The sequence below is a fragment of the Callorhinus ursinus genome, unplaced genomic scaffold, assembly GCF_003265705.2.
Source record: "Callorhinus ursinus isolate GAN/ISIS: 27379988/994484 unplaced genomic scaffold, GSC_fseal_2.0 scaffold14, whole genome shotgun sequence".
NCBI lineage: Eukaryota > Metazoa > Chordata > Mammalia > Carnivora > Otariidae > Callorhinus > Callorhinus ursinus.
This window is the reverse complement of record NW_027397076.1, coordinates 6,160,857-6,188,303: the sequence shown is the minus strand read 5'-3', so window position 1 is coordinate 6,188,303 and position 27,447 is coordinate 6,160,857. Positions and strand designations below refer to the sequence as shown.

The 27,447-nt window shown below is 40.0% G+C and overlaps 2 protein-coding genes across 10 annotated transcripts in view; one reads left to right on the top strand and one right to left on the bottom strand.

The window, feature by feature from the left end:
• Nucleotides 1–27,447, top strand: part of HCFC2 (host cell factor C2) — a 76,644-nt gene that overhangs the window by 38,124 nt on the left and 11,073 nt on the right. For 3 of the 6 annotated variants that reach the window (XM_025882497.2, XM_025882496.2, XM_025882495.2), the window contains one exon: nt 25,995–26,116. The exons of 2 other annotated variants lie outside the window; for them this stretch is intronic. In XM_025882497.2, coding sequence (XP_025738282.2) covers nt 25,995–26,101 — 107 coding nt within the window. In that variant the 3' untranslated portion in view covers nt 26,102–26,116. Of the gene's footprint in view, nt 1–9,425; nt 9,488–25,994; nt 26,117–27,447 lie in introns of those variants that run through there. One more of the 6 variants, XM_073900366.1, reaches the window with a different exon arrangement.
• Nucleotides 8,166–27,109, bottom strand: NFYB (nuclear transcription factor Y subunit beta). Of its 4 annotated transcripts, none has more exons than XM_025882557.2 (8): nt 26,967–27,109; nt 24,327–24,412; nt 18,085–18,178; nt 16,602–16,732; nt 14,430–14,627; nt 13,116–13,197; nt 12,117–12,196; nt 8,166–11,404 (listed from the first exon to the last, which is right to left on the bottom strand). In XM_025882557.2, exons 2-8 carry the CDS (start codon nt 24,330–24,332, stop codon nt 11,372–11,374), a joined length of 624 nt encoding a protein of 207 aa, XP_025738342.1. In that variant the 5' UTR covers nt 24,333–24,412; nt 26,967–27,109; the 3' UTR covers nt 8,166–11,371. The 4 variants fall into 4 exon arrangements, with proteins under 4 accessions (XP_025738342.1, XP_025738343.1, XP_025738344.1 ...); XM_025882558.2 differs by lacking the exon at nt 26,967–27,109 and adding an exon at nt 26,136–26,379; XM_025882559.2 differs by lacking the exon at nt 24,327–24,412.

Genomic DNA, 27,447 nt, shown 5'->3' with positions numbered 1-27,447 from the left:
GTGTGTGTGTGTGTGTGTGTGTGTGTGTGTGTGTGTGTGTGTGTGTGATGCCTGGAAAAACATGAACTGCACCATTCTGGGGAGAAAAATATTCTATGAACTGAAGAAGAAAGAAAGGCTATAAAATCCAAGGATACTAGCCTCCTTGTTCAAAATAGATTTCTATATCTTACTAGTATGTCTTTGCTTCTTTCCTGTCCTCTGAGGAACTAAAAAAAAAAATGTCCACTTGTGAGATTGTTAATTTCAGCAAGGTCATCTGAAACTGAGTGTGAGGTTCTTTTGTATATTTAGTATCTTGGATAAATTGAATTGGGGGGCCTGGTACTTAAAGGTCATCATATTCACAATCTGAATACCACTCCTGCCAGAGCCTCACATTCAAGTCCTGAGAATACAGGGTTACAAAGCCTTTGGCCTTAGATAGAGAGAAGGCTAGGAAGACATAGGTATGGAGTACAGCAGCAACAGAAGGATTCACTATTTCCTGATTTGATTTTGCTGGGTCAACAAAAAGTCTTTGCAGGGTATTTAGGGATGTCAGGGTGTTGACTCCTGAAGATAAAAGTGTAAAAAGTATGAGTTGGTGGCATATCAGATAGGAAAGCTGTTGCAGAGAAGGAAATTGCCCCCTTCCTACCCACTCCCCCTTCCTGGTCTTCTTGCCACCCAGGGACAAGAAGCTAACGGACCCATCATTGCTCAGCATGAGAACTGAGGAAAGCACAGGAGAACCTGTTGTGTCCAAGCATATACAGGTTAAAAATAAAAGGTAGAAGCTGGTATTTGTTTTTGAACATGAGATAACTCTATCTACTGGTAAATCGTGGTCCAATAAATATCCAGCTCTGACCAAGAGGATTATTCATTCCTTGAATCTGGGGAGACAGAATGGAAATTCCTTAAGAACTTGAGAAAGGTTTCCTCCTAATTTCTCTGTTTCTTATTGGAAAGGGAAGAAAAAGCTGCAGGTATAATACTGACCATCCAGAATAACAAAGGTGTAGGTGTGCCACTTAGGGTAGGCACTTAGGTCTGACTTTCTGATCCAGAGTGTCCCTGTCCCGGCCACCACAGCCACCAGCTGTGAGGGTGGGAGTTGCGGGGGGGGGGGGTGCAAGATGGTGGAGTAGCAGGACCCTAAGCTCAGCCGGTCCCACGTTTACGAAGTCTTCCCGCCACCAGTTGCAATGTACCTGGTGGCATGTCCCTTCCAGCTTAAATATGGTTGAGATTTTAGGTCTTGTAGCTGTCTGGGACTTTCTGATGAGTTGGCACCCCTGTGTTAGACCAAGCTGGGGACCCTGGACCTGGAGAATACACCTTCGACTTCCCCATTTCCTGGAAATGGGTTGCAGGCCTTCTGCTGCCAGGCCTAGTCTACCTCTTGCAAGAACTCCCCTACCCGGGATAATAACTTGAGCTTGCCCTGTTTGGGTAAAGGGGCTGGATCAAATGTTTCAAAATCTTTTTTCTTTTTTTCTTCTTTTCAAATTTTGAAATTATATACCAAATTAATAGCTATTTTTGAGGAAAAATCGCACCTTAACTATGTTTTATTTAATCTGCACAGTGACACTGCCAGCAATGACCTTGGCAAAGACGCGATTGCAAAATTGTTATGACCTTTGTGTGCCCAACCTGACACCTGTTATTGAGCAGGGTGGAGAAACAGTAACTACCATGTACTTTCTGTATTTTTAGATTACTTAGTACATAAATAATTAGGAGAATGTGCCAAAGGGAATCTGTACTTTTGAGAGTCAGCAGAATTCAGTTAAGAGGCAGGGTCTTCATCCATTTATTTTGGGATTTGCATCACCCATCTGTATTCTCTGCTTTATACAAATGGTTATACCCAGGGAACAAAGTAACCAGTTAACCAGAATCAGGCGGGTGACTGATTCAACTTGGCAGAGCAGTCCTGTAATACTGCCATCTCGATGGATCCTGACCTTTGGGAACCTAGTTAACTTCTGTGAGGAATAGCCCATACTCATTCTTCTTTCCCTATTATCAGGCACTTATTCCCCACCAGTTAAAATAATTAGCTGAGGGGTGCCTGGGTGGCTCAGTTGTTAGGCGTCTGCCTTGGGCTCAAGTCATGATCCCGGGGTCCTGGGATCGAGCCCTGCATCGGGCTCCCTGCTCTGCGGGAAGCCTGCTTCTCCCTCTCCCACTGCCCCTGCTTGGGTTCCCTCTGTTGCAGTGTCTCTCTCTGTCAAATAAATAAATAAAATCTTTAAAAATAATAATAATAATAATTAGCTGATTTGCAGTGCACAGCAGTGGCTGAAATATGGGGAGATGTTCCCTCTCTTGGTTGATGAAATTATGTAGTAAATAATCTTATTATCTTTTTTCTTTTAAAATATTTTTTGCAAAATAAATAAAATGACCAGACATGTATTCAACCTTCAGCTTAAGAACTAGAATATTCTCAGATACCCAGAATCCCCCCATTTGTCCTCAACCCACATACCACACAAGGCAAACATTATTCTGGATGTTTTGTTAATAATTCCCATGTTTTTATTTATGGTTCTCCCATCTATGTATGTATCCCTAATAGTATGTTGTTTAGACTTACCTGATTTTGAACTTTCATGTAAATGATTTCATGCTGCATTATATCCTTCCGTGACTTTTTTTCTGACCGTTGTTTTTGAGATTCCCATCCCTGTTTATGCATGTAACTGTATTTCATTTGTTTTCACTGCTGTACAGTATTCCATTGTATGCTAAACCACAGTTTGTTTATCTGTTCTTTTGTTCATGGAGATTTGGATTGTTTTCCATTTTGGGCTATCAAACAATGCTGTTCTGAACATTCTGCCAATTACAGTGTAAGCTCCTTGCGGGCAGGGATTTTGCCTGTTTTGTCTGATCTTGTCTGTTGAGACATTCACGATGTCTAGAACAATGCAGGGCAGATGGTAGATGCTCAGTAAATATTTGACGAATGAATGAGTTCTTGTACATGTCTCCTGGTGCACATGTACAAGATTTGCTCCAGGGAAGTTGTTTTCAAAGTATGGTCCAGGGACCCTTAGGGCCCCTGAGACCCTTCCAGGGGGTCTGTGAGGACAAAATTATATTCATAAAAATACTAAAACATTATTTGTCCTTTTCACTCTCATTTTTCATGAGTTTAAATATTTTCCAGAGATGACCTCTTCACTCTGACAGCTAATCAAGTATGTACTTGTGTATTACTGTTTTGAAAATGCCTGTTTTAATTTCTAATATAGTAAAAATTGATAAATATAATAACCCACATGAATAACAGCTCTTTGAGGTCCTCAGTATTTTTTAAGGATATAAGGAAGTTCTGAGACCCAAAAATTTGAGAACCACTGCTCTAAGAAGCACGTTTTACTTGGTCATGCTGAACTGTTTCTTAAAGCATTTGGAGCAGTTTACGTTCCCAGTGGCAATGGTTGAATGCCATGCTCCACATCTTAGCGAACACACGGTCTTGACTGTCTTTTATATTTGCCAATTGGGTGGTGATTATATGGTGTCTTATTGTGGCTTTAATTTGCATTTCCCTGATTACTAATGAAATTTGAGTGTTTTTTTCATATATGAATGTGTTTTCTCATGTGAAATACTCATGTCTTTTCCCCATTTTTCTATTAGGTGTGTGTCTTTTTTTCATTGATTTATATGATTTCTTTATACATTCTGGATACCAATCCTTTGTCAGTTAAACATGTTGTATATATCTTCTCCCAGTTTGTGTATTATCTTTTGTAATTATATTGAATCTGTTGATCAGCCTGGAGAAAATATCTTTTCAGCAGTAAGTCTTCCTAGCCAAAAACACTGTGTTTCCACTTATTTGGTCTTCTTTTAATATCTCTCAATAAACTTTAATGATTTTTCTCCATAAAGGCCTTCATGTATTATATTAAATTTCTTCCTAGGAATTTTATGTATTTTTAATGAATGCTATGGTAAATTTTTAAAAATTACAATTTCTATTCTAACTGGTTGTTACTAATATATTTAATGTTGCTCTGTGTTGATTTTGGATCCAGCCGCCATGCTAAGTTTTTATTCATTCTAATAATGTTTCTAGATGTTCTTTTGAGTTTTTCATATAACCATTATCAGAAAATAGTGGCAGTTTTCTTGCTTTCTGATCCTTCTACCTTTTAAAAAATTCCTTCTTTCATTTCTGCACTGGCTATGACCTGTAGTACAATATTGAAAAGAACGGATAGTGAACATCCTTGTTTTAGCCCCAATTTTAAGGGAATGCTTTCAACATGTCAGCTCAGTATTTTTTTCATAAATGGCCTTTATCAGTTAAGAAGATTCTATTAGGGTACCTGGGTGGCTCAGTCGGTTAAGAAGATTCTATTTCTGGTTTGCTAATAGTTTTATTTTGAATGGATGTTGCATTTTATTTTTTCTTATCTATTTAAATGATTGAATGTTTTTTACTGTTATTGTATTAAATTATGGTAGTTGACTTTTTAATATTGAACCGACCTTGAATTCTAGGATAAGCCCAACTTGGTCATGATGTGTGTTTTATAATACATTGTTGGACTCAATTTGCCAATATTTTGTTTAGGATTTTTGCTTCTGTGTTCATCAGTAAAACTAGCTTTAGAGTACTCTACTTTTATGTCCTGTCATTGTCTAGTTTTGGTATACTAGCCTCATGAAATGAGTTTTTAGATTGGAAGAGCTGAAGATTGAAACTAGTCTTTAAAATCATTTGGTTGGATGCCTGAGTGGCTCAGTCGGTTAAGCGGCTGCCTTCGGCTCAAGTCATGATCCCAGGGTCCTGGGATTGAGTCCCACATCAGCCTCCTTGCTCAGTGGGGAGCCTGCTTCTACCTCTGTGTGACCATGCTCCCCGTTTGTGCTCACTTGCGCTCTCTCTTTCTCTGTCATAAATAAATAAAATGTTAAAAAAATAATGAAACCATTTGGTCATTAAGAGATTTTTAACTATTGATTCCATTTCTTTATAGATCACAGGAACATTAGGATTTTATATTATTCTTGAGTCAATTTGTTAAATTTAATAAATTTTTCTAAAGATTTCTCCACTTCATTAAAATTTTTTGATACAAAGTTATCTGTATTATCTTTTTTAGTTTCCACAGCCTGTGTAGTTATGACCCATTTTCATACCTATTAGTTTTATTTTGTGCCTTCTCACTTGATTAATACTTCCAGAGGGTTGAATATTTAACCCATTGTTATTTTAAAAGTAGATTTCTAAATGCTAAGGGTGGGTTATGGTTGTCATAATCTTTACTTCTAATATTTTACCAGAGAATATGAGCTACAATATTTTAATTTTTCCAAAATTTGAGACTAGCTTTCTGAAATATGTGATCAGTTTTCATGTCCATGTGTACTTGAAAAAGAGTATGTATGTACGTATTCCGCGGTTGTTGAGAACTTTATATTTGATTGATTTATGGAGTCTCAAGATCTCATCATAACTAGATTTCTCAATTTCTCTAAGTTGTATTTGCTTTTTCTGTTGCCTTTATTATTAGATGCATACTAATTTAGAATTTTTGGCTCCTCGGTGAATTAAACCTTTTAGAATTATGTAGTGACTCTTCTGTGAATGCTTATTGCCTCCATCTTTGTTGTTGGTGTTACTTACTGTAGCAGTCTTTTGGTTAGTCTTAATCTGAATATCTTAGATCTTTCTTTGGCCTTATATTTTGAGTTTGCAGGAGACTCATGCAAAGATAAGGCCAAAGAAAATCTGCCTTTTTAACTGGATAGTTAAGTACATTTATGTCTGTAGTGATTACAGATACAAGTTGGATTTATTTCTGGGTCCTCATAAATGTCTCCTTTTTTTGCCCATTACCCACTTCTTGCCTTGTCTTTCTTTTTTCATTTTCTTATTCTTTTCTCCCTTCCTCCATTTGTTTATTATTTTCAATTTTTTTTTCTTATGAGTTCTATTTGGCTTATAAATCATGTTCTCTGGGTATTCTTTTGCTCCTTATTTGTATTTTCTGTGCTTCTTTCTATTCCTTTACATACCATTAATTTTCCTGTGTTGATATCAATTTTGAGTCTTTCTGGGGGATTCTACTGTCTGTTGTATAAGCTGTGTTTTTTTTTTTTTCCATTCATGGTGCCATTTTCCTTTAAACTTACTTTTGTTGGAAAATAGGGATTATTTGAAGTATGAGCTAAAATTGAGACCATTAAGAGAATATGTTTGCTGTGCCAGATACCCAGTGACTACCAGCCTGAGAGCACTTTATATTATCAGCATGAAGGTTCTATGATTTCAGATCGCAAACCTTGAGGGCTGGCCTGTGATTATAAATTTGAGGGTGGTGGTTATTTATCCTCCACCCAGCAGCCCCAACATCGAGATAGGCAAGGTTCCTTGCTGCCCATTTCTCTGTGGTGGCCCTACCAGACTCCAGCCTAGGTGAGCCTTAGGCTCTATGTCCAGTACCCCCTGGGATGCCTGGGTGGCTCAGTCGGTTAAGCATCTGCCTTCAGCTCAGGTCATGATCCCAGGGTCCTGGGATCGAGTCCCACATCGGGCTCCCTGCTCAGCGGGGAGTCTGCTTTTCCCTCTGCCTGCGGCTCCACCTGCTCATGCTCTCTGTCAAATAAATATGTCCATTCCCCCCAACTACTGCTAGCTCAGTCTCCAGAGCTCAACAGAACCCTTGGGGCAAAAGCTGGTGGTGGGGCCTCCTCAAGGTTCTCTCTCCTGCCTCACCTCTCTCTCTCTCCCGCTAAAAATTACTTAAAATTTGTTTTACTTTGCCCTTGATGTGAGTATTCCTACTCACATGGCAGTCTGTAGTCTATAAGGAATTACAGGATGCTTAGTTCCGCCCTTGGCACTGTCCTGCAAGGCAGCACTCCTACGGTGAGGGCACTGCTACCTGCAAGGTTAGAAATGTACACAAAGAAACCATGTTTTAAAAGTTATAACTTTTTCTCCTAAGTAAGGAATGGCTCTACCATTTCCTTAAATGGCTGTCAGCCCAAATATTATTCCTTTGCATTCTTTGATTAGTGTTTGCTTTGGTCTGAAAAAAGGATTTGGTCTTGGTTTCTTACAAACCGAACACTGGGCATTATAGATGCACGAATAGGCCTTCTTGGCATAGCTGCCCTGGCTGTAAGGCGCTGTCTGCTATGGCTTGTCTTTGCCTAGCAGCGTGCTTTCAACCAAGTACCTGGTGCTTAAGGGTCTGAAATCTCTTTCATTCAGAGGTACTCTGAAATTGAGCCCTGGAAAACAGGACAGAAGAAAGACTTACTGTTGGTTCATAGAGGACGCTCAAGGGAGATCCAAATTATACCTGAAAGAGGCAATGTTTATGCTGCAGTGTCAGGATATTTTAATCTTAGGTATTGTTGCGGAAGATGAAGGAATTACCTATCAACTTCTATCCACCCCTAAAACTAATACATGGCCATTAGGTTTCTACAAAGCCAGTACATATTTACTGACTTTATTTGGCACGTTTGCTGGCATTAACCTTGGCAAAGGAGTGTTACAGTAAGGTGCCTTGCATAGGTATCTATTTACTAGGGAGTGCAGAAGGAAACAGTCTCTGGAGTAAGTGAGAGACAGCTGTAACTATTACTAGGCAAGTTTACATCTTGAAAGGTGATGGCCAGAAGCCAGAGAAAAGCATCCATCCCAGTGCCATCTGTGGCCCATGATTTGAAGAGATTCTGCCTTATGGTTTTAAAATCCTTTAAGATCAGGTATAAAAAGAAACGTAGTCTTGTTCAAAGAAATGTCTAAGGGCCTGTGGCAGCCAGCGAACACTGAACAAACCTACTCAGTTTTGGGTGGTGATATTTTCTGTATTTGGTAATTAGTATGAAGGTGTAACAAAAGTTTTAAAGGCTTTCCTGATGAAGCTTAAACTAAAACCTGAAGGATGAGCAAGACTTAGCTAGGCACAGGAAGAGAAAGAACGTTCTAGGCAGAGGGAAGTATACGTGGGCAGAGGAGGCAAAGAACATGGCACAAGGAGCCAAGAGACCAGGGTGACTGGAGCATAACAAGCAAGAGGAAGCGGAACTTGGGGATGTTAGCAAAGTAACATTTCCAGCTCTAAAAGAAACCATAAATTAAACCTGAATATTTTTCATACAATATAGTATAGTTCGTTAAGAAATAAAATTAGTTGAGGTTGTTCTATTTTTTACTCATGAATACACTATGACTTCAGTTTAAGGTCAGTATACATAAATTATTACATAAACATATATAAGTTGTCTAATTCAGAGAAACCAAAAATATACATTTAGGATAGCCTAGTTTTTGGTATAGATCTTACCTGATATCCTTTGAATGATTCAGAAATGTATTTTATCACATAAAGCAACAAATATTATCTTGTTTTGGACTGTTGATAAAATAACTTTCCCTAAAGAGAAAATATGTAGATTTTTAAAAATCTTGTACACAAGATTTTATTCTTGGCAAATAGCAGAAACTGTTTTTCGTTTTTCACGCTTAATTGGTACTGCTGCAGAGATCCTTTTAGTTGGCCTTCATAACTGGTCAATTCGCGTTATTAAAGGTAACTGGTATTCCTTTAACCCACTAAGGCAATCTAGAAAACAGGCAATAAGGCATACTTTTGAGGAAAGGAAAATACCATATAGATATTACACTGTAGGAGGAAAAGAAATACAAATAGCTTAATACATCATCATACCCAAGTATATGACATTGGAAGGTAGCATTAAAAAAATAATTCTCTCGGGCGCCTGGGTGGCTCAGTCGTTGAGCGTCTGCCTTCGGCTCAGGTCATGATCCCAGGGTCCTGGGATCGAGCCCCGCATCGGGCTCCCTGCTCAGCGTGAAGCCTGCTTCTCCCTCTCCCACTCCCCCTGCTTGTGTTCCTGCTCTCACTGTCTCTCTCTGTCACATAAATAAATAAAATCTTTAAAAAATAATAATAATTCTCTCTGGACTAAAGCATCTCTGTTACGAGGCAGTGAGGGGAGAGACAGAAGCTACTCAAGTCCTGTTTCTGACTTAGTCACTGAAGCCCATTTCTCTCTCAAATACTCATAAAAGCAATATCTACAAAGTTATAAAGAAAACACTTTTAGGTTAATGTAGGAGCTTATCTACTTAAGAAGTTCCAGGGGAAGAAAACATGACATTCAGTGAAATGCAACACAGGCCAAGTAAGGAGCCGGGACTCCCTCCCACATGCATAAAAGGAGAGTATGTACCTGACACATGCAGAAGGCAAGTGTTCTTTCGGAGGAGGAAAGCCAAATAACCCAGAGTTGACCTGATTTCACCTAAAGTTTTAGTACTACCAATAATACTAACTTTAGACATTTGTTTTGGTTTATATTGATATAAATCTTAAGGGTGTCTAATTCCTTACCTTGATAATTAAACATAACCCAATCTTTAATTTTAGAGAAAGAACCTGATAAAGACCAAGTGCTTTTATCAGTTGTATACTGATATACTGCCTGGATCAAGTGGAAACTATTTTAGAAATACACTAACATGGAAATATGGAAAGCCTTAAAATTTTGTGTACCTGTTAACCTAGTAATTTTACTTCTAAGAATTTAAGAAAACAGTCATGGATGTACACAAGATTTCAGTGAAGTGTTGTTTATAACTGTGAAAAGATGCATATAGTCAAAATGTCCCATAGAGATTTAAATAAATTATGGTTCAGCCATACAACAGAATAATAAATGAATAAAAATAAAAGACTATGTAATGACCTGGAAAAGATGTTTACAATATATTGTTAAGTGAAAAAAGCAGGTTACAAAACAGTATGCAAGTATGAGCCCATTTTTATAAAAATATACATATTTAGCAAAGTAAAAGGACAAATGATATTTACCAAAATATTAACATTGGTTATTTCAGCATAGTAGGATGATAGTTGATTTTGCTTAACAACCCCCTTTTTTGCCTATTTGAATTTTCTGTAATGAAGATTATTTTTTAAATGGGAAGGTAGTGAGGGAGTTACTAACCTCAGGTTAGCCCAGATATGCCCCCCAAATCTCCTTATGGCAAGGTAAAAATTTCTGTTCAGCCTGTTATCTACGAAATTGCTTCTATTTTATAAATTTGAGTGTCCTTCCAAGATGACATTTAAATTGTCTTTTAGGCAAACTATACAATAGCAATTGCTGATATTAAAAAAACCCAAAACACTCAGGTTAATTACCAAAAAGAACAGATGAGAAAATACAAATCCTCACTTTAAAAAAGGAACAACCCAAGTACATACTACTAAATTATACAAAGTTACATTATCTAAGTTTAGTTTATTGCAAAGATCAAGACAGCACACTAGAAGTTGGGGCTTCTGTTTCACACCATTGGCAGCACTCACTCTGCTCTCCACTGCATTCGCTCACCCCTGCGGAGAGGTCTGTATACACACAGTGATGTCTGACGTTTCTTGGTTCCCACAGTATAATTAGGAAACTTGACATTTCAATTAAAAAGGTAAGACAAGGACATTTACCATCAGACGATAAAACTCCTCTTCTGGAAGAGGGTACTATAGTATTTGAAGATATGCTTTGGAAAAATCATATAAAAATGAAAAGGGCACCATTTCAAGAGTACTAGGACTACATTAAACTTAAATGAATTCCAACACTCATAATAATGTAACTCAGAAACAAATCTGGTCTTAACAAAAGCTCCAATAAACTAAACTATCTTAACAGGCACAATGAACAGTGTAAACACTGTTAATGGGCACCAGGTTTAATAGGGCAGACAATGTTTGCTTCCGCATTAACACTTAATTTTTCAATTACATTTTTAAAAAATGGTGCTGCTTAAGCTATGTTTTACAAAAAATTAATTTTAATAAATATGGCAAATGCTAAAAATCTAGCTAGGTTACCATGCAAGATATTATATAACCAAGACAAACTCAAATTTATAATAAAGGCAACTTGCATTCAAAATGAACTCTACCCTTGTATTTTATTAAAAGGGCAAACATCATGAATTAACCCAGCTGCTTACTTGAATTACAAAAGTAACATGATTCAATATGAAAATAAGAAACTGTCTACAAATCTCTGACAGTAATAAATTGCAATATACAATGCATACAGGAATCATACAGAGCAACAAACTCTCGTACAAAACAAAAATATTTTAATACCTTTAAAATCCAAATTTTTCTTTAAAATCATTCATGAAAAAGATTCTCAATTAACACCTCAATTAGTCAAGCATCAGGAAGCTACATTACAGCTATTTAATATACAAAGAGACATCTTTTCCCCAGTCACTTCCTTCTAATGTCTCTGTTTCCAGAATCGTACAGACTCTTTCGCTTCTCTCCACTCCCCACGCCACCATTTCTTCAGATCATGAAAACTGAATTTGTTGAACACCAGAAATCTAAGATCAGAAAATTTAAATTGAGCAGAATTATAGAAAAAACATTTTTAAATAACATGTATTATAAAAAAATAACATATAAACAAAAAGTAAAAATAATAGACAATGAAAAATAAGTCCACTTCCCACTCCCAAATTTCCATTCTGTCTACCCAAGGGTGCTACTTTGATAATTTCTTATGCATCTTTCTAGAAATCTACGCAAATATGAATGTGTACATATTTTTAATCAGTAAGAGAATACACAATTATATATTTTGAGAAAGCAATTTTTAACAACCTTCTTTATCAGGTCCTTAATAATAATACAGTTGATCTTGAACAACACAGGGGTTAGGGCTGCCAAACTCTGCAGAGTTGAAAATCTTCATGTAACTTTTGACCCCTCCTTAATTAAGTAAACTTAATAGCTTACTGTTGACCAGAAGCCTTACCAATAACATAGTCAATTAACATATATTTTGTATGTTATATGTATTATATACTGTATTCTTAAAACAATACTAGCTAGAGAAAAGTAAATGTTTAAGGATGAGAAAACCACATCTATAGTAACTGTAAAAACAACTGCATATTAATTGGACCAGTGCAATTCAAACCCATGTTGTTCAAGGGTCAACTGTAGTACGCTGAAATTAACTACCTGTGATAAAAATCAATGATACAATCAATTTTTAAAATAATTTAAACTACAAAGAAGGTTGTATTTTACCTGTTGATATGACGTTGTATAAACCATAACATTTTGTTGTTGACCATCTGCAGTTATTAAGCCAGCTGGTAACTGGTTAGCTAGAAGACAAAAAAAAGTTAAAGCAGGAAAAGAATTGCATCTACTCTCTGGGTATGAACCTTAAAGTCGTGCCATTAATTCTCATTACAATTCTGCCACTCATGAATGTAATCTTGGACAAAATCATAAACCCTCAAATTCAGCATGGAAAAAAAAGTTCCATAAAAAGCACATTTTTTTCTATTGCAAGTTTTCAATTTTCTGTATCTTCATTTCTCTAAAATGTACTTGGGCTAACTACCCATGTGTACAAATCTGCAGACTGGATGGGGTTTCTAATTCATAAGCAGACCTATATCATGAGGCTTAGCTAGGAGCAACACTTACATTAACTAAGCAGCATGTATTTTATGAGAAATATAAAATATATACCCATAAATTTTATATGAGAACTAGAATCACCACAGACCTTTTATTTCACCAATATGACAATATTCTTTTTTTTTTTTTAAGACTTTTTATTTTTAAAGTAATCTCTACACCCGACGTGGGGCTCGAACTCACAACCCTGAGATCAGAGAGTCACACCCTCCTCCAATGGAGCCAGCCAGGCACCCCTATTCAATTTTTTAAAAAACCCTTCAAATTTATTTAAATCACAAGACTTTATATTACAAGCTACAATTCTCAATATTCCTATCTCATGTGAATCTTAAACCAAAAACTAGGGGCCATGGAAATCAGAACTATGGGTGAAAGATTATAATGTCTGAAGAATTTAAATTTCTACACTTACTCCTCACTGACATCAAACATAAAGGCATGAACTTATAAGAACTATTCAAAATAGTGCTATGTCCAAATACTCGGGGCTGATATTCCCAAAGTACCATCACATTCAGTATTAATAACAGCTAACAAACTACATGACTTAGAAGAACAAATGTAGTTGCAAAAATGTATCATAACACTGCTTACTAAATGCCTCCTCTGTAAGTTCTTCACTTAGTCCGTCTGTAGCTGTGACTGTTCCACCAATTCCTTTCTCTCCTTTCATAGCCTGGGGAAGGACAAATCAAAAAAGCAATCACTGGTATTCAAAAGAAACTGTTTTCTAGATGAGAATGCTTATTTCCTAAAATTAGGAGCTTCTATTATTACAAACACTGCACAGAGTATTTATTTACACTTCTGGTTAATTACATATGAAGAGGCCCTTCAAAATGCTAACTTTTTATATAAGCAGTAATCATCACAAGACAGTGTTAGTAATGACCTAGAAAATCTAAAATATTTATGGATAAAAATAAAATTATTCTAATTCCACACTACATCAAAAGGAAAATAGAAATCTACTTACAGATGAAGTAGTCTGCAAAATACTATAAATATTCAGCTCATAAATCTACTATAAATGATCCAAATTATAGTTTAACTCTACATATATAGCTCTTAGCCAAATGGGCAGTACTATAACAGCAAGTTTAAAGTCTTAAATTCCTAAATCAGAATTACAGTTTGGACCAAAGAGCTCTAAGTTTCCATCCATTCACTCTAAGTTTCTGTGATGCAAAAAATTTGGAAAAGTACTGTGAAGAATTTATAAATTCTCTTCCTACTTTAACCATCTGATGATGCATATAACACTAATTCAATGGGATTACAACATTAAAGACAGCATTTTGACAGCAATGTGAACCTAACACCCAAGCTGGAGTGTGGAAATAAATATGCTGATCTCAATTTATTTCCACAAAATTCATACCATGGGCAAAGATAAACCCAAAAGGAAATGCAGAAGAATTTAATAAGAAAGGGATACAGTTAGAATTCCCTTTTTCCTATCTAGAAGGCCCCAAGCTTTGAGATGCTACCTCTTTTAAACTAATAGTAACCACAGCATGTGTTACCATTACCGAGTGCTCACTATATGCTGAGCCTAGGGCTCTACATAGATTATTTTACTTAGTTCTCTCAATAACCCTGGGAGGTAGGTACTACTACTAACCTCACTGTACAGACCAGGAAAGCAAGGTCTAACGTATTTAAATCATCTGCCCGAGGTCACAGTGGTGGAGCTGGGACTCAGCCTCAGGTGGCTGGAATCCCAAGTCCAGGCTCTCAGTCATTACACAACTATGATGTCATTAGTAACAAAGGGAAAAAGAAAGAACATACTATTTAATACAGTAATGTAAGTGATTACATACTTGATGAATGATACATTTAAAAAGTTAAAGTGAATAGTATATCTTAGTTTCTTAAAAGCATAATGGAAGGCATTTTACTTACCTCTCTGAATTTCTGAAGGTATAATTTTAGAGGTTCTACGTAACTGTCAAAGCCTAAGGTCGACATGGCAAAGAGAATATCTTCTCCGTTGATTGTCTTCCGTTTCTCTTGATGGCATCTTTCACTTGCTTCAGATGTTATAAAGCTGATGAACTCACTTACACATTCTTGAACACATTCTTTGGCATCTTTTGCAATCTGAAGAGAAAAATCACCGGTAAATTTGCAGGGAATATAACCATCCCCTTCCTAACAACCTACAAAAATAAAAGCTATTCAGAAGAATACAAATTTCAGTTCACTGCTGTTAACATTTCATCTTTGAAATAATATTGCTAATTACAATGACACAATGTGTGCTATCAAAATTCCAGCCCTTGAGAATTGAGAATAAAAACTCGAATATCAGTAAGAGAAGCCTTGACAACTATTCACAGAAAACAGATATAATTTAGGTAAAAAGGCAATCATTGGATGTCCCTACCATCTCATAAAGATGGAATCTTACTAACCAAGTACCCCAAGAAAATCAGACCCATGGTGTACATAGAATACTGTGGGCTAGACTCAGGTATCACTCCTCTGCCCTAGCATTTCCACAAATAAGGACACCAGAAAATTTTAAAAAGACAAAACACTGAATTCATGTAAGGCTTACAAGGGAATGAAATAATGACATCTGGTGACATTTTTATTATTGAAGATACCAAGTGTCAGGTACAGGTTTTAAGTTTATTAAAAAGCAGCACACACCTGCCACTTCATTTTAAAAGCAATTCTTCTTTTAAGGGTGTGGGGTTTCAAAGTGAAACTCTAATGGATTAAAGCATGCAATTCCAAAGCCACTTCAAACAGAACAACACAAATCCTTGCTGAAACACACTGTCTTCCACCTCCAGGCCTCTTTTACATCCTGAAGAAAAGTAAACAAGAGCTGCAAGCAAGATTATATCATGCTAGCTGTATGCATAACTTTAGATATTCTAGTAGCTATGTTTAAAAAAAGGTGACATTAATTTTAATAACATATTTTATTCAGCCCAATAAATCCAAAATATTACCACTTAAACAGAGAATCCATTTTAAAACCGAGGTATTTTAATTCTTTTTTCCATACTAAGCCTGCACAATCTAAAGTATGTTTTACATTTACAGCACATCTTTTTTTTTTTTTAAAGATTTTATTTATTTATTTGAGAGAGAGAATGAGATAGAGAGAGCATGAGAGGGGGGAGGGTCCGAGGGAGAAGCGGACTCCCTGCTGAGGAGGGAGCCCGATGCGGGACTCGATCCCGGGACTCCAGGATCATGACCTGAGCCGAAGGCAGCCGCTTAACCAACTGAGCCACTCAGGCGCCCCGCATTTACAGCACATCTTAATTCAGACTCGCCACATTTCAAGTGCTCAATAACCATGTGTGGTCAGCGGCCTGAGGTGCTGGACAGCACAGGCCTAGCAACAGAACCAGTAATCAGCAGTTGTGCTTTATTTCCCCTTAAAACACGAGGAGGACCTCTCATATTGGAACTTCTAGGCTTAGCTCTGTATTTTAATAATATATTTCTTTGTGAGCTTTATTACTTTTGTAAGCACTTTATATGCTACAATGAGGAAAAAGTTTATTATGTAATATAAATATAAAAAAATGTGGCTTTTAATTCAGACCAAGTGATGAGTAGAGTGTTTTTTTTTTTAAGTTGTTATAAATAACTGTCTATACAATTGTCTGTCTCAAGACAGAACTACTTTAAAAAAATCATGCCAGTTAAATTTAAATGTACATTAATATTTATGATTATATAAAAATAGTTGCTTCCAAATGTAAGGATTTTTTCCATATCAGTCCAAAATGACCCAATTTTGCTGCAACATTACAGAAGTCACAACTCCATATGCTCAAAAAACCTGATAGTTCTGATAATGCACCTGTTTTAAAGGAGATTCTTAATTCTACTTTATTTGCTTCAAGTTGGGGAGGGGAAGGTGGGAACTGCAAATGGAGTCCTGCTCAGTAACGAAGTGTGTAGCACTGAAAGAGCGGCTGGACTTGCTGGGAGGCTGAATGGCTGCTCAGTAATAGCTGACGGTATTCAGAAGTGCACACTCATGTGGGTCTACGCTCCCCTCTCCCTGGAAAAAGAAACCTGGGAAAAATGTCTCCTCCACATTACCTTTCCCGTTTGAGGTATGGCATTTTTCATTATCCTTGCTACATTTGCAATTGGAAGATAGATATCTTGTTCTCTGAAACTTTCTTTTGAGCCATTTGTGTCTTCATGATCATTCATGCTGTCTTCAGTATCTAAAGAAATAAAAATGACTTAGGTTTCAAGTTTCTCATCATCTTTACTTCAAGATAGAGAAGACTACCTGAGACAATCTAAGATAAGAACCATCCTGGTTCATTTCCTAATCATTTTTAGGGAGGAGGGTAGCGGTTCTTTTCACAATTTTTCTCACAGCCATAACCGAAACCTACTCATTAGTTTCAAACCCGCTGCCTCAAATCCTTTTATCGTCAACTCAGCCTACTAAAACCTTACCTATCCGTGGTCAACAGAGCTCAAAAGCATCTGCACGGCACCTTCAGAAGTGATCTCTCCTTTCACAAAATATCACAAAGTGCCTGTGTCTTTTCTGACATATTTTATAATTCTTTTTATTTCTCATCCTCCCTTTAGATGTCTGCTACCTTAGGCCAGGGATCAGCTCTGTGTACTTCCTAGAACTTGGTATAGCATCTTCCACAGAAGAAGTACTCATAAATATTTGTTACATAACATAGACTATGACCTATGGTTCCTTGCATATTGCCAGATTAAGAGGTTATATTATGCAAAGCCAAGTTTATATAGAATGGAAAAAGTGGACTTGAGTATTACTGACCCAATTGGATTAATACTAATGTAGTAAGTTTTTGAACAAAGCTGTAGCACTGATCGACGTTCTTCCAAAAAATGAATCCTCAATGTATAGACTCAGATATAACTGAAGCTTTCACAGTACCAGTAATATCCTTTTTTAACTAAATGGGGTATCCTGTAATATGTACTCTTTCTATGTATTAAAAAAAGAAAGGCACTTAAGCTGATTCAAGTTAAATTTTTCTTTTCAAGTTACATTTTTATGTGTATCTGTTTCAGGATGAAGTAACTAACCACCCACCCCCAACTGCCTCCTAAAATATATCTTAGGGACGCCTGGGTGGCTCAGTTAGTTAAGCGTCCAACTCTTGATATCAGCTCAGCTCTTGATCTCAGGGTCGTGAGATCAAGCCTTGCACTGTGCTCCGTGCTGGGCATGGAGTCTACCTGGGATTCTCTCTCTCCCTCTCCCTTGGCCCCTCCCCCCACTCGCAGGCTCTCTCTCACTCTCTCTCAGTAAAAAAAAGAGTCGGATGCTTAACCAACTGAGCCACCAAGGTGCCCCCAAAACAAACTTTTCTATAACTCTTTTCTAGAATTCTTTTCTGGAACTCATCACTCTTTTGATGACTATTTCTAATAAAAAGCGACTTGTTTTAGACTATCACTGAACTTTGACACAAGATTGCTAATTTTCCTGTAAAGACAAAATCAACCTAGAACATCACATTAATATGATTTTCACTAAGTTGTTTCTACGGGGGAATGTCTTTACTGGGGGCTTTCTCACCATCGTGAGGCTGTATCACATAGTGGCTCCCTCCGATGTAGTCTGCAGAGATGCCTAGTTGAGAAGCGTCTGTCGTAGCACTGTCGCCATCCATCTACGAGGAAAGAAGTTTTGAAATATTCTTTAATAAAACTTGTCTAAAAAACATAATAGATTCGATGCTCATAAACTGTCATAGGATGGGTCAATTAGTTTTAAAGGCATTAAGCTTACTAAAAGAAAACATTTGTATCTCTTGATTTGGAAACATTTTGATAATTTTTCAATGATTCAAGATTCCCCTCTACCCTCTGTAGGTGATAAGCATTAAGACCAACAGGAAAACAAAGCAAGGAAATGGATCTAAAACACACACCTCTTTCTTTTCAATTGCATAATCCTCACATATAGTGCAGACTACCCTGACTTACAACCTAGCTTATCCCTGGAATGACAAGCAAAGCCGAAGTCAGCTTAGAAGTCACCTAAAAGTCACCATCACTTTCCGCTTTCCTGCTACAGCCTGATAGTCCTATGCAAATCCTCTTGCTCCTGCTGCAAACTTTCTCTGCTGTCTCACAGAAGTTCCACAAGGGGCAGTGTCTTGGTTCAAACTGTTGTTTGGTAGGGGAAACATGGATTCCTTGCACAAATCTGGGTCCATGCAACCTGAAAGCACACCCATACTTTGAACCAGCCTATCACCTCTAATTCTACTCAACAGTTCCACCCCCCCCGCCCCACCCTCAAACTTGAGATTCTTTTAAAAAAAAGAAAAGGAAGGGTCAGGGAGACTGGAGATCTGCATATAAAGACAGTAAAATTATAACCACAGACAAGAATGAGAATTAAAATGACTATTTTAAAAGAAGCCTGCTTAATTAAGTTTGCTCAGAGCTAAAAGAATTCTAAGAGGGAAAACCTAGAGAAAACTGGACCACAAGCCCTGAACTATCTCCATTCCATTTCACCAACATGGCTAATCCTGGAAGTCTTTCCACTTTGCAAATACTATTCAAAACAATAAGGGACTAGCTATTTGTGGGTGGAAAATTTGTAAATGCATTACCTGAATAAAAAGTGTAGCAAAAATTAAGTACAATCTGTACATGTTTTCAGGCCAGATCTAAAAGAGACACTTGATCCTACATGTTCACCTTGATAACAAGTTTAATGTTATTAACTGCACTACTTAAGTCTTTGGGTACCACATCGTGTTCTCCAGCTCCGTTGGATTTTCATCTACTAGTAAAACAGCAGGCTAGTTTCCAAGTCTTCAATAACATGGCATTTCTTTGATACATCTGTTGACTGTGGTATCTAATTTAATTGTAGATAAAGATACATTTCTGTAATCTATATAGTTTTCTAAGGGGCTAGAGAATAGAATTCACCTACCTTTAATAATGTGCACAAGTACAGGGTACCTATTTATTGATACTTCTTAGGGGCTTCTAAAAGGTAGTAAACAACATCAGTGAGCTCTGATTCTGACTCTCCTTGCTGATCCCTGAAAACAGAATCCCTACCCATTAAATGTATCTCTATATAAAATGGAAATAGTATCACCTTCCCCATCTTAAACAGCTAATGTGAAACATTACCCAAAAATAAAATGCTATTTTAATCCTAAAATGCCAACAAGATACTAGGAGAGTGGTCTTTAATAGATATGATGATGGATTTATTAGCCATGAAAGAGAGCTCAATTAGGATAGCTGTGAACTGACTAGTTTTTACAATGCCCTAAGGAAGATTAGGGAAATCAGGGCTCAGAAGAAAGGACCAAAGTGGTTGTTTCAGAACCTACAACTGGAAACAAATCTTTGTTGGAGCGGGGCAGGCAGGGGGTATCTGTCTGGAAGATCAGTTAATTTATAAATACAACATAAAAAAAGTATTAAAGGCAAAAAGTTTAAATCACATTATCTTGTCATGCAATGGAATTAGTAGCGAGACTATCATTTGGATTCACGTCATTAGCCTCTAAACCTCAGTCTTCTAAACAGTACTTCTGGAAGTATTTCCGAGTTGTCAGACGAAAGAAAGGGAACCTGCTAAAGAGCTGTGTCTGGCGCATAGAGCACTCAGGGGACGGAGATCCCATCCTCCCTCCTTGAGGATAAGCTGCACGGAACAGGCTTAGCTGTGTGTCTTTGGGTCTGCAAGCCGTAGCTCTTCTGTCATTTCATCACACCTCTGTGTCTTCCTCTCATCTATCTTTCCAGCTTAAAATCCTGCCCCATACTTTAATCCCAATGTTCTCCCATCCTCCTGAAATCCTTCCGATTTACCCTATTCTGCAAACCCAAAATTAGTGTCCCCTTCTTTGAATCCCCAAGGTACTTAGTAACAAATTAAGCCTCATCTTTGATGCTCACAATATGCTAGCCACTCATATATATGAGTGGGGAAATGAGGCAGGGATACTTGCTAGATACGTCCCAAAGGCTTTTTCAAGGTCTAAACTTCCTATAAAAATATTCAAAATAGGCTGGAGATTTTAAGTAAGCCAGTCAACAAATATTTACCAAGTAAGCACCTGGTATTTATCAGGTCTGTGCTATGTGCTGGGGATATGGCCTAGTCAACAACATAGACAAGATCTCTGTCCTCACCTTGCAGGGAAGACAAGTATTACGTAAACCAGTGGCAGGGGAAAGGGGTAGGGAGGGTAGTCTATTAATACTTCCAAGGCACAGGCTCTGGAATCCTATCACCTGGTTTGAATTCCTTCCTACTTACTTGCCATGAGACCTTGAGCAAGTGGAATGAGACAGGACTTACCATGGAAAGACTTAGCATAGTGTAATAGGAGGACTCCGTAAATGTTATATATAGCTATTAAGTAATTACAATTAACTAATTGCTACTGCCAGGTGCTAAGGAAAACAAAGGTGTTTTTGTTATATGCTTTGAGAGCTTATTGCAAAAGGGGCCACACTAGTCTGGGGAGTCAAGGAAGTGGTCACAGGAAATGACCTTTAAACTGAGACCGAAAGATAGACAGAAATCAGTCAGGCAAGGAAAAAATGGGAAAAGAATGTTCCAGGCAAAGGAAACAGAAATCTAGTACTGGTGGACTAGAATGGACTAGAGGCTAGATCAAGCAGTGCCTTGTGGACAAGAGCAAGTCAAAGGGGAGTCTGATTTGCACGGTTGTGCTAACACTCTGGCTACAGTCCAGTGCAGAAATGGACAGAGGGGAGCAAGAATGGGGGCAGAAGACCACGAAGGACCATGGGGCTGCAGTCAGAGCATGAATTCAGGCAAGATGATGAACGTTCATTCCCCAGGCCAGTCCAGAACAACAGCAGTGGGGATCAAGGGGAGCGGACGAAAGAGCCTTTCAGGAGGTCAAATCAACAGACCTGGTGACTGAGGGAAAATGAACCAGAAGGACTGAGGGGATGCTGCTGGGGTTCCTGAAGCTGGAGAGAGAGAGAATGGGAGCGCTGGGCAACGAGAGCCAAGCTATAGGCGGTGACCACAAACATGCAGTGGTACCAGTCTTGACAGGTCCACAGCCGGTGGAAGAGGAGAGAAGCTGAAGTGCTGGGTCTTATCCAGACAACGAAGAGGGAAGGGCATGCAGGAGAGTGACAAGACAATGGGTAAAACGATGAATCACTAGATCCAAGAGAACTGATAACTATGGACAAAGACTAGTTCAAGCCCATTCAATTAATGTTATTGACTATTCTGATGACTTAGTTGAACTGATACTGTTCTCTAAAATAAGTGAAATCAATGGTTAGCTGGCTAATACATTTTTATTCTATAATTCTGTGATGTAGCAGTATTTAAATTACATTAATAATTTGTGCACAAACACGGGAAATACTTCCCTCTTTAATAGGTTTAACATTTATCGAACACTTTCTAAATATCTCATGCAATGTTCATGACCTCGTGAAGCAGATGAGAAAATTGAGGTTACAGAAGGCTAATGACTTGCCAGAGGTGGCAGAGAAAATGGGATTTAAATCCAGAGTCTCAGATGCCAAGTACTTTACAGTATTTGTTCCTAATAGTTTTTCCTGTAGTCCACAGCCTAAATCTTTACTTAGTCTTCTCTAAATTCTGGGTCTAATGACTATATATTAAAAACATTCAGGGCGCCTGGGTGGCTCAGTTGGTTAGGCGACTGCCTTCAGGTCGTGATCCTGGAGTCCCGGGATCGAGTCCCACATCGGGCTCCCTGCTCAGCGGGGAGTCTGCTTCTCCCTCTGACCCTCTTCCCTCTCATGCTCTCTCTCATTCTCTCTTTCTCAAATAAATAAAATCTTAAATAAATAAAAACATTCAAAGTTGCTTCTCAAGTCAGGACAGTATCTGTGGGATGTAAGCAATGCACCTGGTTTGAGGTTCAGGATCAGGAGTACAGGCCCTTAGGACAGACCATCTGGAGTTTTTTAAAATGGAGTTGCTATGAGAAGTGAAGTTATTATATAAAAAGCACTTAGCAAAGTGTACGATACATAATAAGAACTCAACAAATGTAACCTAGTATTATTTTTGTCCCTTCAAATACAGTTCTCACCCTTCTTTCCAGGCATGGTTTTCTCTCTTGCATAACCCCTTTCACCTGTTCTCTGGACCAATTCCTTTTTATCTCTTTGAGGATAAGGAATAACACAAAGATTCCTCACCTCTAATGGGTCTTCAGTCCTCCCTGACCAGCTGCTTCACTCTCTTCAACATGCTTAGGCTCCCTCACTGAACACACAGAAGTACACAGAGACCCATAAAACCGTAATTCTGCTCCACACCCTTGGCTAGCTATCACTGTCACCCTGACAGTCCTCACACATCTCTCCATTCCTATTTCAACTCCCTGGCAAGTGCTTCTCCCCCCCACCAGGATAGTGAAACCGCTCCCGGAAGTTGCCAGTAATCTTGCCTTCATTCCTACTTGGCTGTTCTTGATGGTGCCGGCCACTGCAGGAAATCCTCTTCTCCCTTGATTTCCAAAGTGATACCCTCTCCTGGCTTATTTCTTCCTCCCCACCTCCCAGTTGTCAGTTTCATCCAAGGTTATCCTTTCCTCTTTCTTCCCTCACTCTCTTAATGAACTCTAAATACCACTTCTACAACCGTATCTTGCCTGCCAGCCCAACGAGCCATGCCTGTAGAACATGTCTGATGTCCCATCACTGTCAGCTTAAAATTCTGGAAAATGAAACGCACCCTCCCCATGTCCTGCAAGGAGGCAGTGGATAAGCGCCTCATCTGCTTTCCACCTACTGTGACCCCACCCTCCCAGGCTCCTTATACCAGTGTCATCTTAGATTCTTCTATCTCCTCCAAGTTCCACCTAAGCTGTTACCTCTTTTAATAAGTTTCCTGGATATGCCCTTCCTTTCTCTGCTGCCACTGCATTACTACCCAACCTACCAGGGTACATACTGTTTTAAGATGGATCTCACTCAAACACCATTTCCATAGCTCCTAAGCCTGGAATGGTTCTAAAAGTCTTTAGCATCAAATCCAAACCTAGTTTTTCCATGGCTTTTCATGAGTGGATCCCCCACTTAACCTAACTAAACTTGTTTCCAACTCTATCTTCAGGGCTGATAAAAATCTTAGTGCTAGAATGTGCCTTATTTAAGGATCACCAGGTATAGCTCTTTATTTTAGGACTGAGGCATGAGTCATGGCTCAAGGAAGTTGTAACATGCCTGACATCACAAATATAGTAGCAGATCCAGAACTAAGCATCCAGACAGGAAAAGTGGTATCTCTCACTAAATTATCTTATGAAATCTCCACTTGGACAATGCAGATCTACTCCCCCTCCCCTAAACAACAGTTACTCATCCCTGCCTTCAGGCTTTTGCTTTCGGTGATACCCTCCACCTATCCAAATCCCACTCATCCTTCAAGGTTAAGTCCACGACATTCACCACTACCCAGGCCTACCACACCACTGGTCTTTTCATCTCTGTTACCCTTAGAACCAGCATTTCCCATTCCCTGCAGAATTGTCTTCTAAGCATTCAGTTCAACTGAAGCCCTTCTAGCAAAACAGATAGCCTCTTAAGAGCTGGGACAGGCTTTTTATCTTGTAGCCTCCACAGCACTTAAAGGCCCACAGGAAACAATACATGCAAGTCACTAAAAAGAAGCAACAGGAATGAGTGTCTGTCTAGACTTGAAGGGCATTCATTCTACTCAGGATCTCCAATATACATTAGGTATAATTTTGTTTCCTAATTACTGTTCAAATCTAATTAACAACCTAAATGGTAAGACATACTTACTGTCATGAAATACTGTCAGAACCGTGTTGTCAGTGGTGTTCAGAACACCTTTCTAAAAAGGGGTCTGATCTTTGCCCAACTTCAACCTAGAAGATAAACATCTATTAGTAGTAACGTATTGCCTACAGGCTTTCTTCCTAGTAAAAATTTAAAAGGCGTGTATAATTTCACCTACTGTTCTTATTCAACAGACTGCAAAAAAGCAGGCGCCCAATAAAGGTTTCTTAAATTGGCAGATATATTTTGGAGACCTTGCAAAAAAAAGTTAATTCTATGGCAGGGAGGAACTGCTTTCCTAACATAACCCTGAATTTATTCATGTTCACCGTAAATATTCATCACAACACCCCAAATTATATGCACAAAACCAAAATTTACACATCCAAATTATTCAAAATATTAACACCCAAGACACAAACACCCCAACTTAATTTTTCAGTGATGATTTTCTTAATGTTTTAGAGTGAGATTTAGGAGTCCAAAAGCTCAAAAGGGGAGAAGAATATCTCAGAATACAATGCGTTTAAACACCTCAGATTATACTGAAAAGAAGATACAGGCTGCCCAGAGAACATACATGGAACACAATAAATTAGGACCTTTATTTATTATTTTAAAGCACCACCATTTTGGACTAAAATTGCATCTGAATAGCACTTCATTTTCACTGTAAAGCATAAATAGCTGAATAAATTGGTATCAATTACAATGTTACAATCTCCATTTCTCATCTGCTCTTTTCCTTTTTTTCAAGTGAAGCAATTAAATTGGGGGGAGGGGCAAAACAAAAACATATCCTTTCAGTGTTAATTTTAAAGGAAGAGAAAATAATGATATGCATTCAAGCATGAAATCTAGTAAACAGAAGAAAAAATTGTAGCCACTGAATTGAATTTTTTAAATGTCAGTCCAGGCAGCAAAGACTGGCTGACATTGTCTACTCTGCTATAATCTTAAAAGCAATGTCTACTTTCTTTTTAAATATTGTCCTCTTTCTAACCCCAAACTGCGCAGATGATTCCTTCCTTGTAGCTAGAAGCGTTTTAAGGCTGTCTTTGAAAAAGAAAATCCTCAGTACACTTAAAATAATGGAGCTATATATATTTATTTTGCGGGGGGGGCACACCTCACCACACTCTCTCACCCAAATAGTTGACTCAGTATATAGTTAGATTCAATATATTAAAGATAAACACTGTCACTTCGTACGGTATATATTTTCCTAAAGGCAGGTTATATGTGAAAGCTCAAGGGAATGCATACATCTGTTTAATGTTTGAAGAAATGCAAATTTGTATCCAAGAAAAGCAGCAGACCCTTCCTCCACCCTCCATTCTTTGGCATCAACAACCAGAGTTTTGCATCAATAGAATCCTTAAATTAAGCTACAGGAGCAGTGCGGGGAAGGAATAATTGCCTTTTAAGGAATTCTGGTTAAACTTTGAACACTTTACAAATAAAACCCTTATTTATTAATGCCACTTATATCGATCAGTTTATCTCACCACTTTATTTTGCCAATTAGTTTCCATACTAAGAAAGCCCAAACCACCCCAGTGATTCGTGGACGAACCCTGGCACCGTGGAGTCCATGCGGGTTAGTGGGATGCTTTTTTTTTTTTTAAAGGTCCTATGCTACCTAACCTTGTTTAAATTATCTTGTTACAGTACTTTGGGCAAGATTACGACTTGTGGGTGCTCTGTTAATTCTTTGTTCTCGAAGACTACTGCTCCTCAGGCCCGGCAGATCCTCCCCGCCTCCCACCGAAGATTAAAACCTTAGTCCAATCCGAAAGGCTTCCTTCCCACCTTCGGGGCAAGTCCAGGGACCGCAAGCCGCCAGATGGCTGCATTCTTTACGTGTAAGCCAGACTGCGGGGAAACCAAATCCACTCCTTCCTCCCGGGGACCTCGCTTCCTCCCCACGAAGGTGCGCGGGCTGGCCCCGGCCCCACCGCCCGGCCCGGCCGACTGTCAGTCCCGCCGGTGCGTGGCGACCGCCCCTGGCGCGCATCCCCCGACTCGCCCGCCCAGGCCCCGGGCCCGCGCCCAACGCCTGCCGGCCGCCCGCCCGCTCGGGGCGCCGGGGCAGACAAAGCGGCCCGGTCCCGCCATGCCCCGGCGGGCCAGCGGGCGGGAGGGCGGGTGGGAGGGGGACGCCCCCGGGGACTCCGCGCGGCAGCCCGGCCAAGGGCGCAGGGTCGGGGCCGGGGGCCGGACCAGTGGCCCCCGCCCGGCTCCCCGCACAAAATGGAGCCGGCCGGGGCGCCGCCGAGAGGGGGCCCGACGGTGCCCTGGCGCCCCCTCCTCGGCCTCGGGCCCGGAGCTCGGCGGCGGCGAGCAGGAGGCGGCCTGGCCCGCGTCCCGCCGCTCCTCGGCCCGGCGCACAAAGAGCCGCGCCGCGGCCCCGGGCCCGCTCCCCGGCCGGGCCCGCAGCGGGAGCGGCCTCGCAGGCGCCGGCCCGGCCCCAGCCCCGGCCCCGGCCCCGGCCCCGGGCGGGAGGGCTGGCGGGAGGGAGGCGAGTGGCCCCGGCCGCGGCGGCGTTGGCGGCGGGGACGGCGCCGGGAGGAGACGGACATTTCATTCGAGCTAAAGTGGAGTCGGTTTAGGAGCGATCATTGGCCGAAGCGAGACACAAACCTCCAATGCAGCCCTGGTTGGCTCCCGTCTCCAATCGGCTGTTTGGTTGGACAGAAAATGGCTGCGAAGGAACCAGTCCCAGCGCGGAGCTCCGCTTCCAGGACTCGGCCTCCCCTCCCTCCGCCGCGGGCCGCTTCCCTCGGCGCGACACCCTCCCTCCGCGCCTCCCGCGCGCCCGCCCGCCGCGGCCCCGCCCCGGCCCCGCCCCCGGCCGCGGCCCCGCCCCGCCCCGCCTCGCCTCCGCCCGGGGTGCCGAGCGGCCGCGGCAGCTGAAGCCCGCAGAGCAGGCTGCGGGCCGCGGCGGGCGGGCGGGTCCTGGAGGTTGCGTGGCGCCGGTCGGCGGCCTCCGTGCTCCGCGGGGGCTTCCCAGGGCCGGGACTCGGGCACGCTCTTGAGGTCTCTGCGGGCTTTCTTCCCACGTTGTTTTCCCGGGCCTCTGCGAAGCGTGATTTCTCAGGCTTCGCTCCCTTTTCCGTCCCCT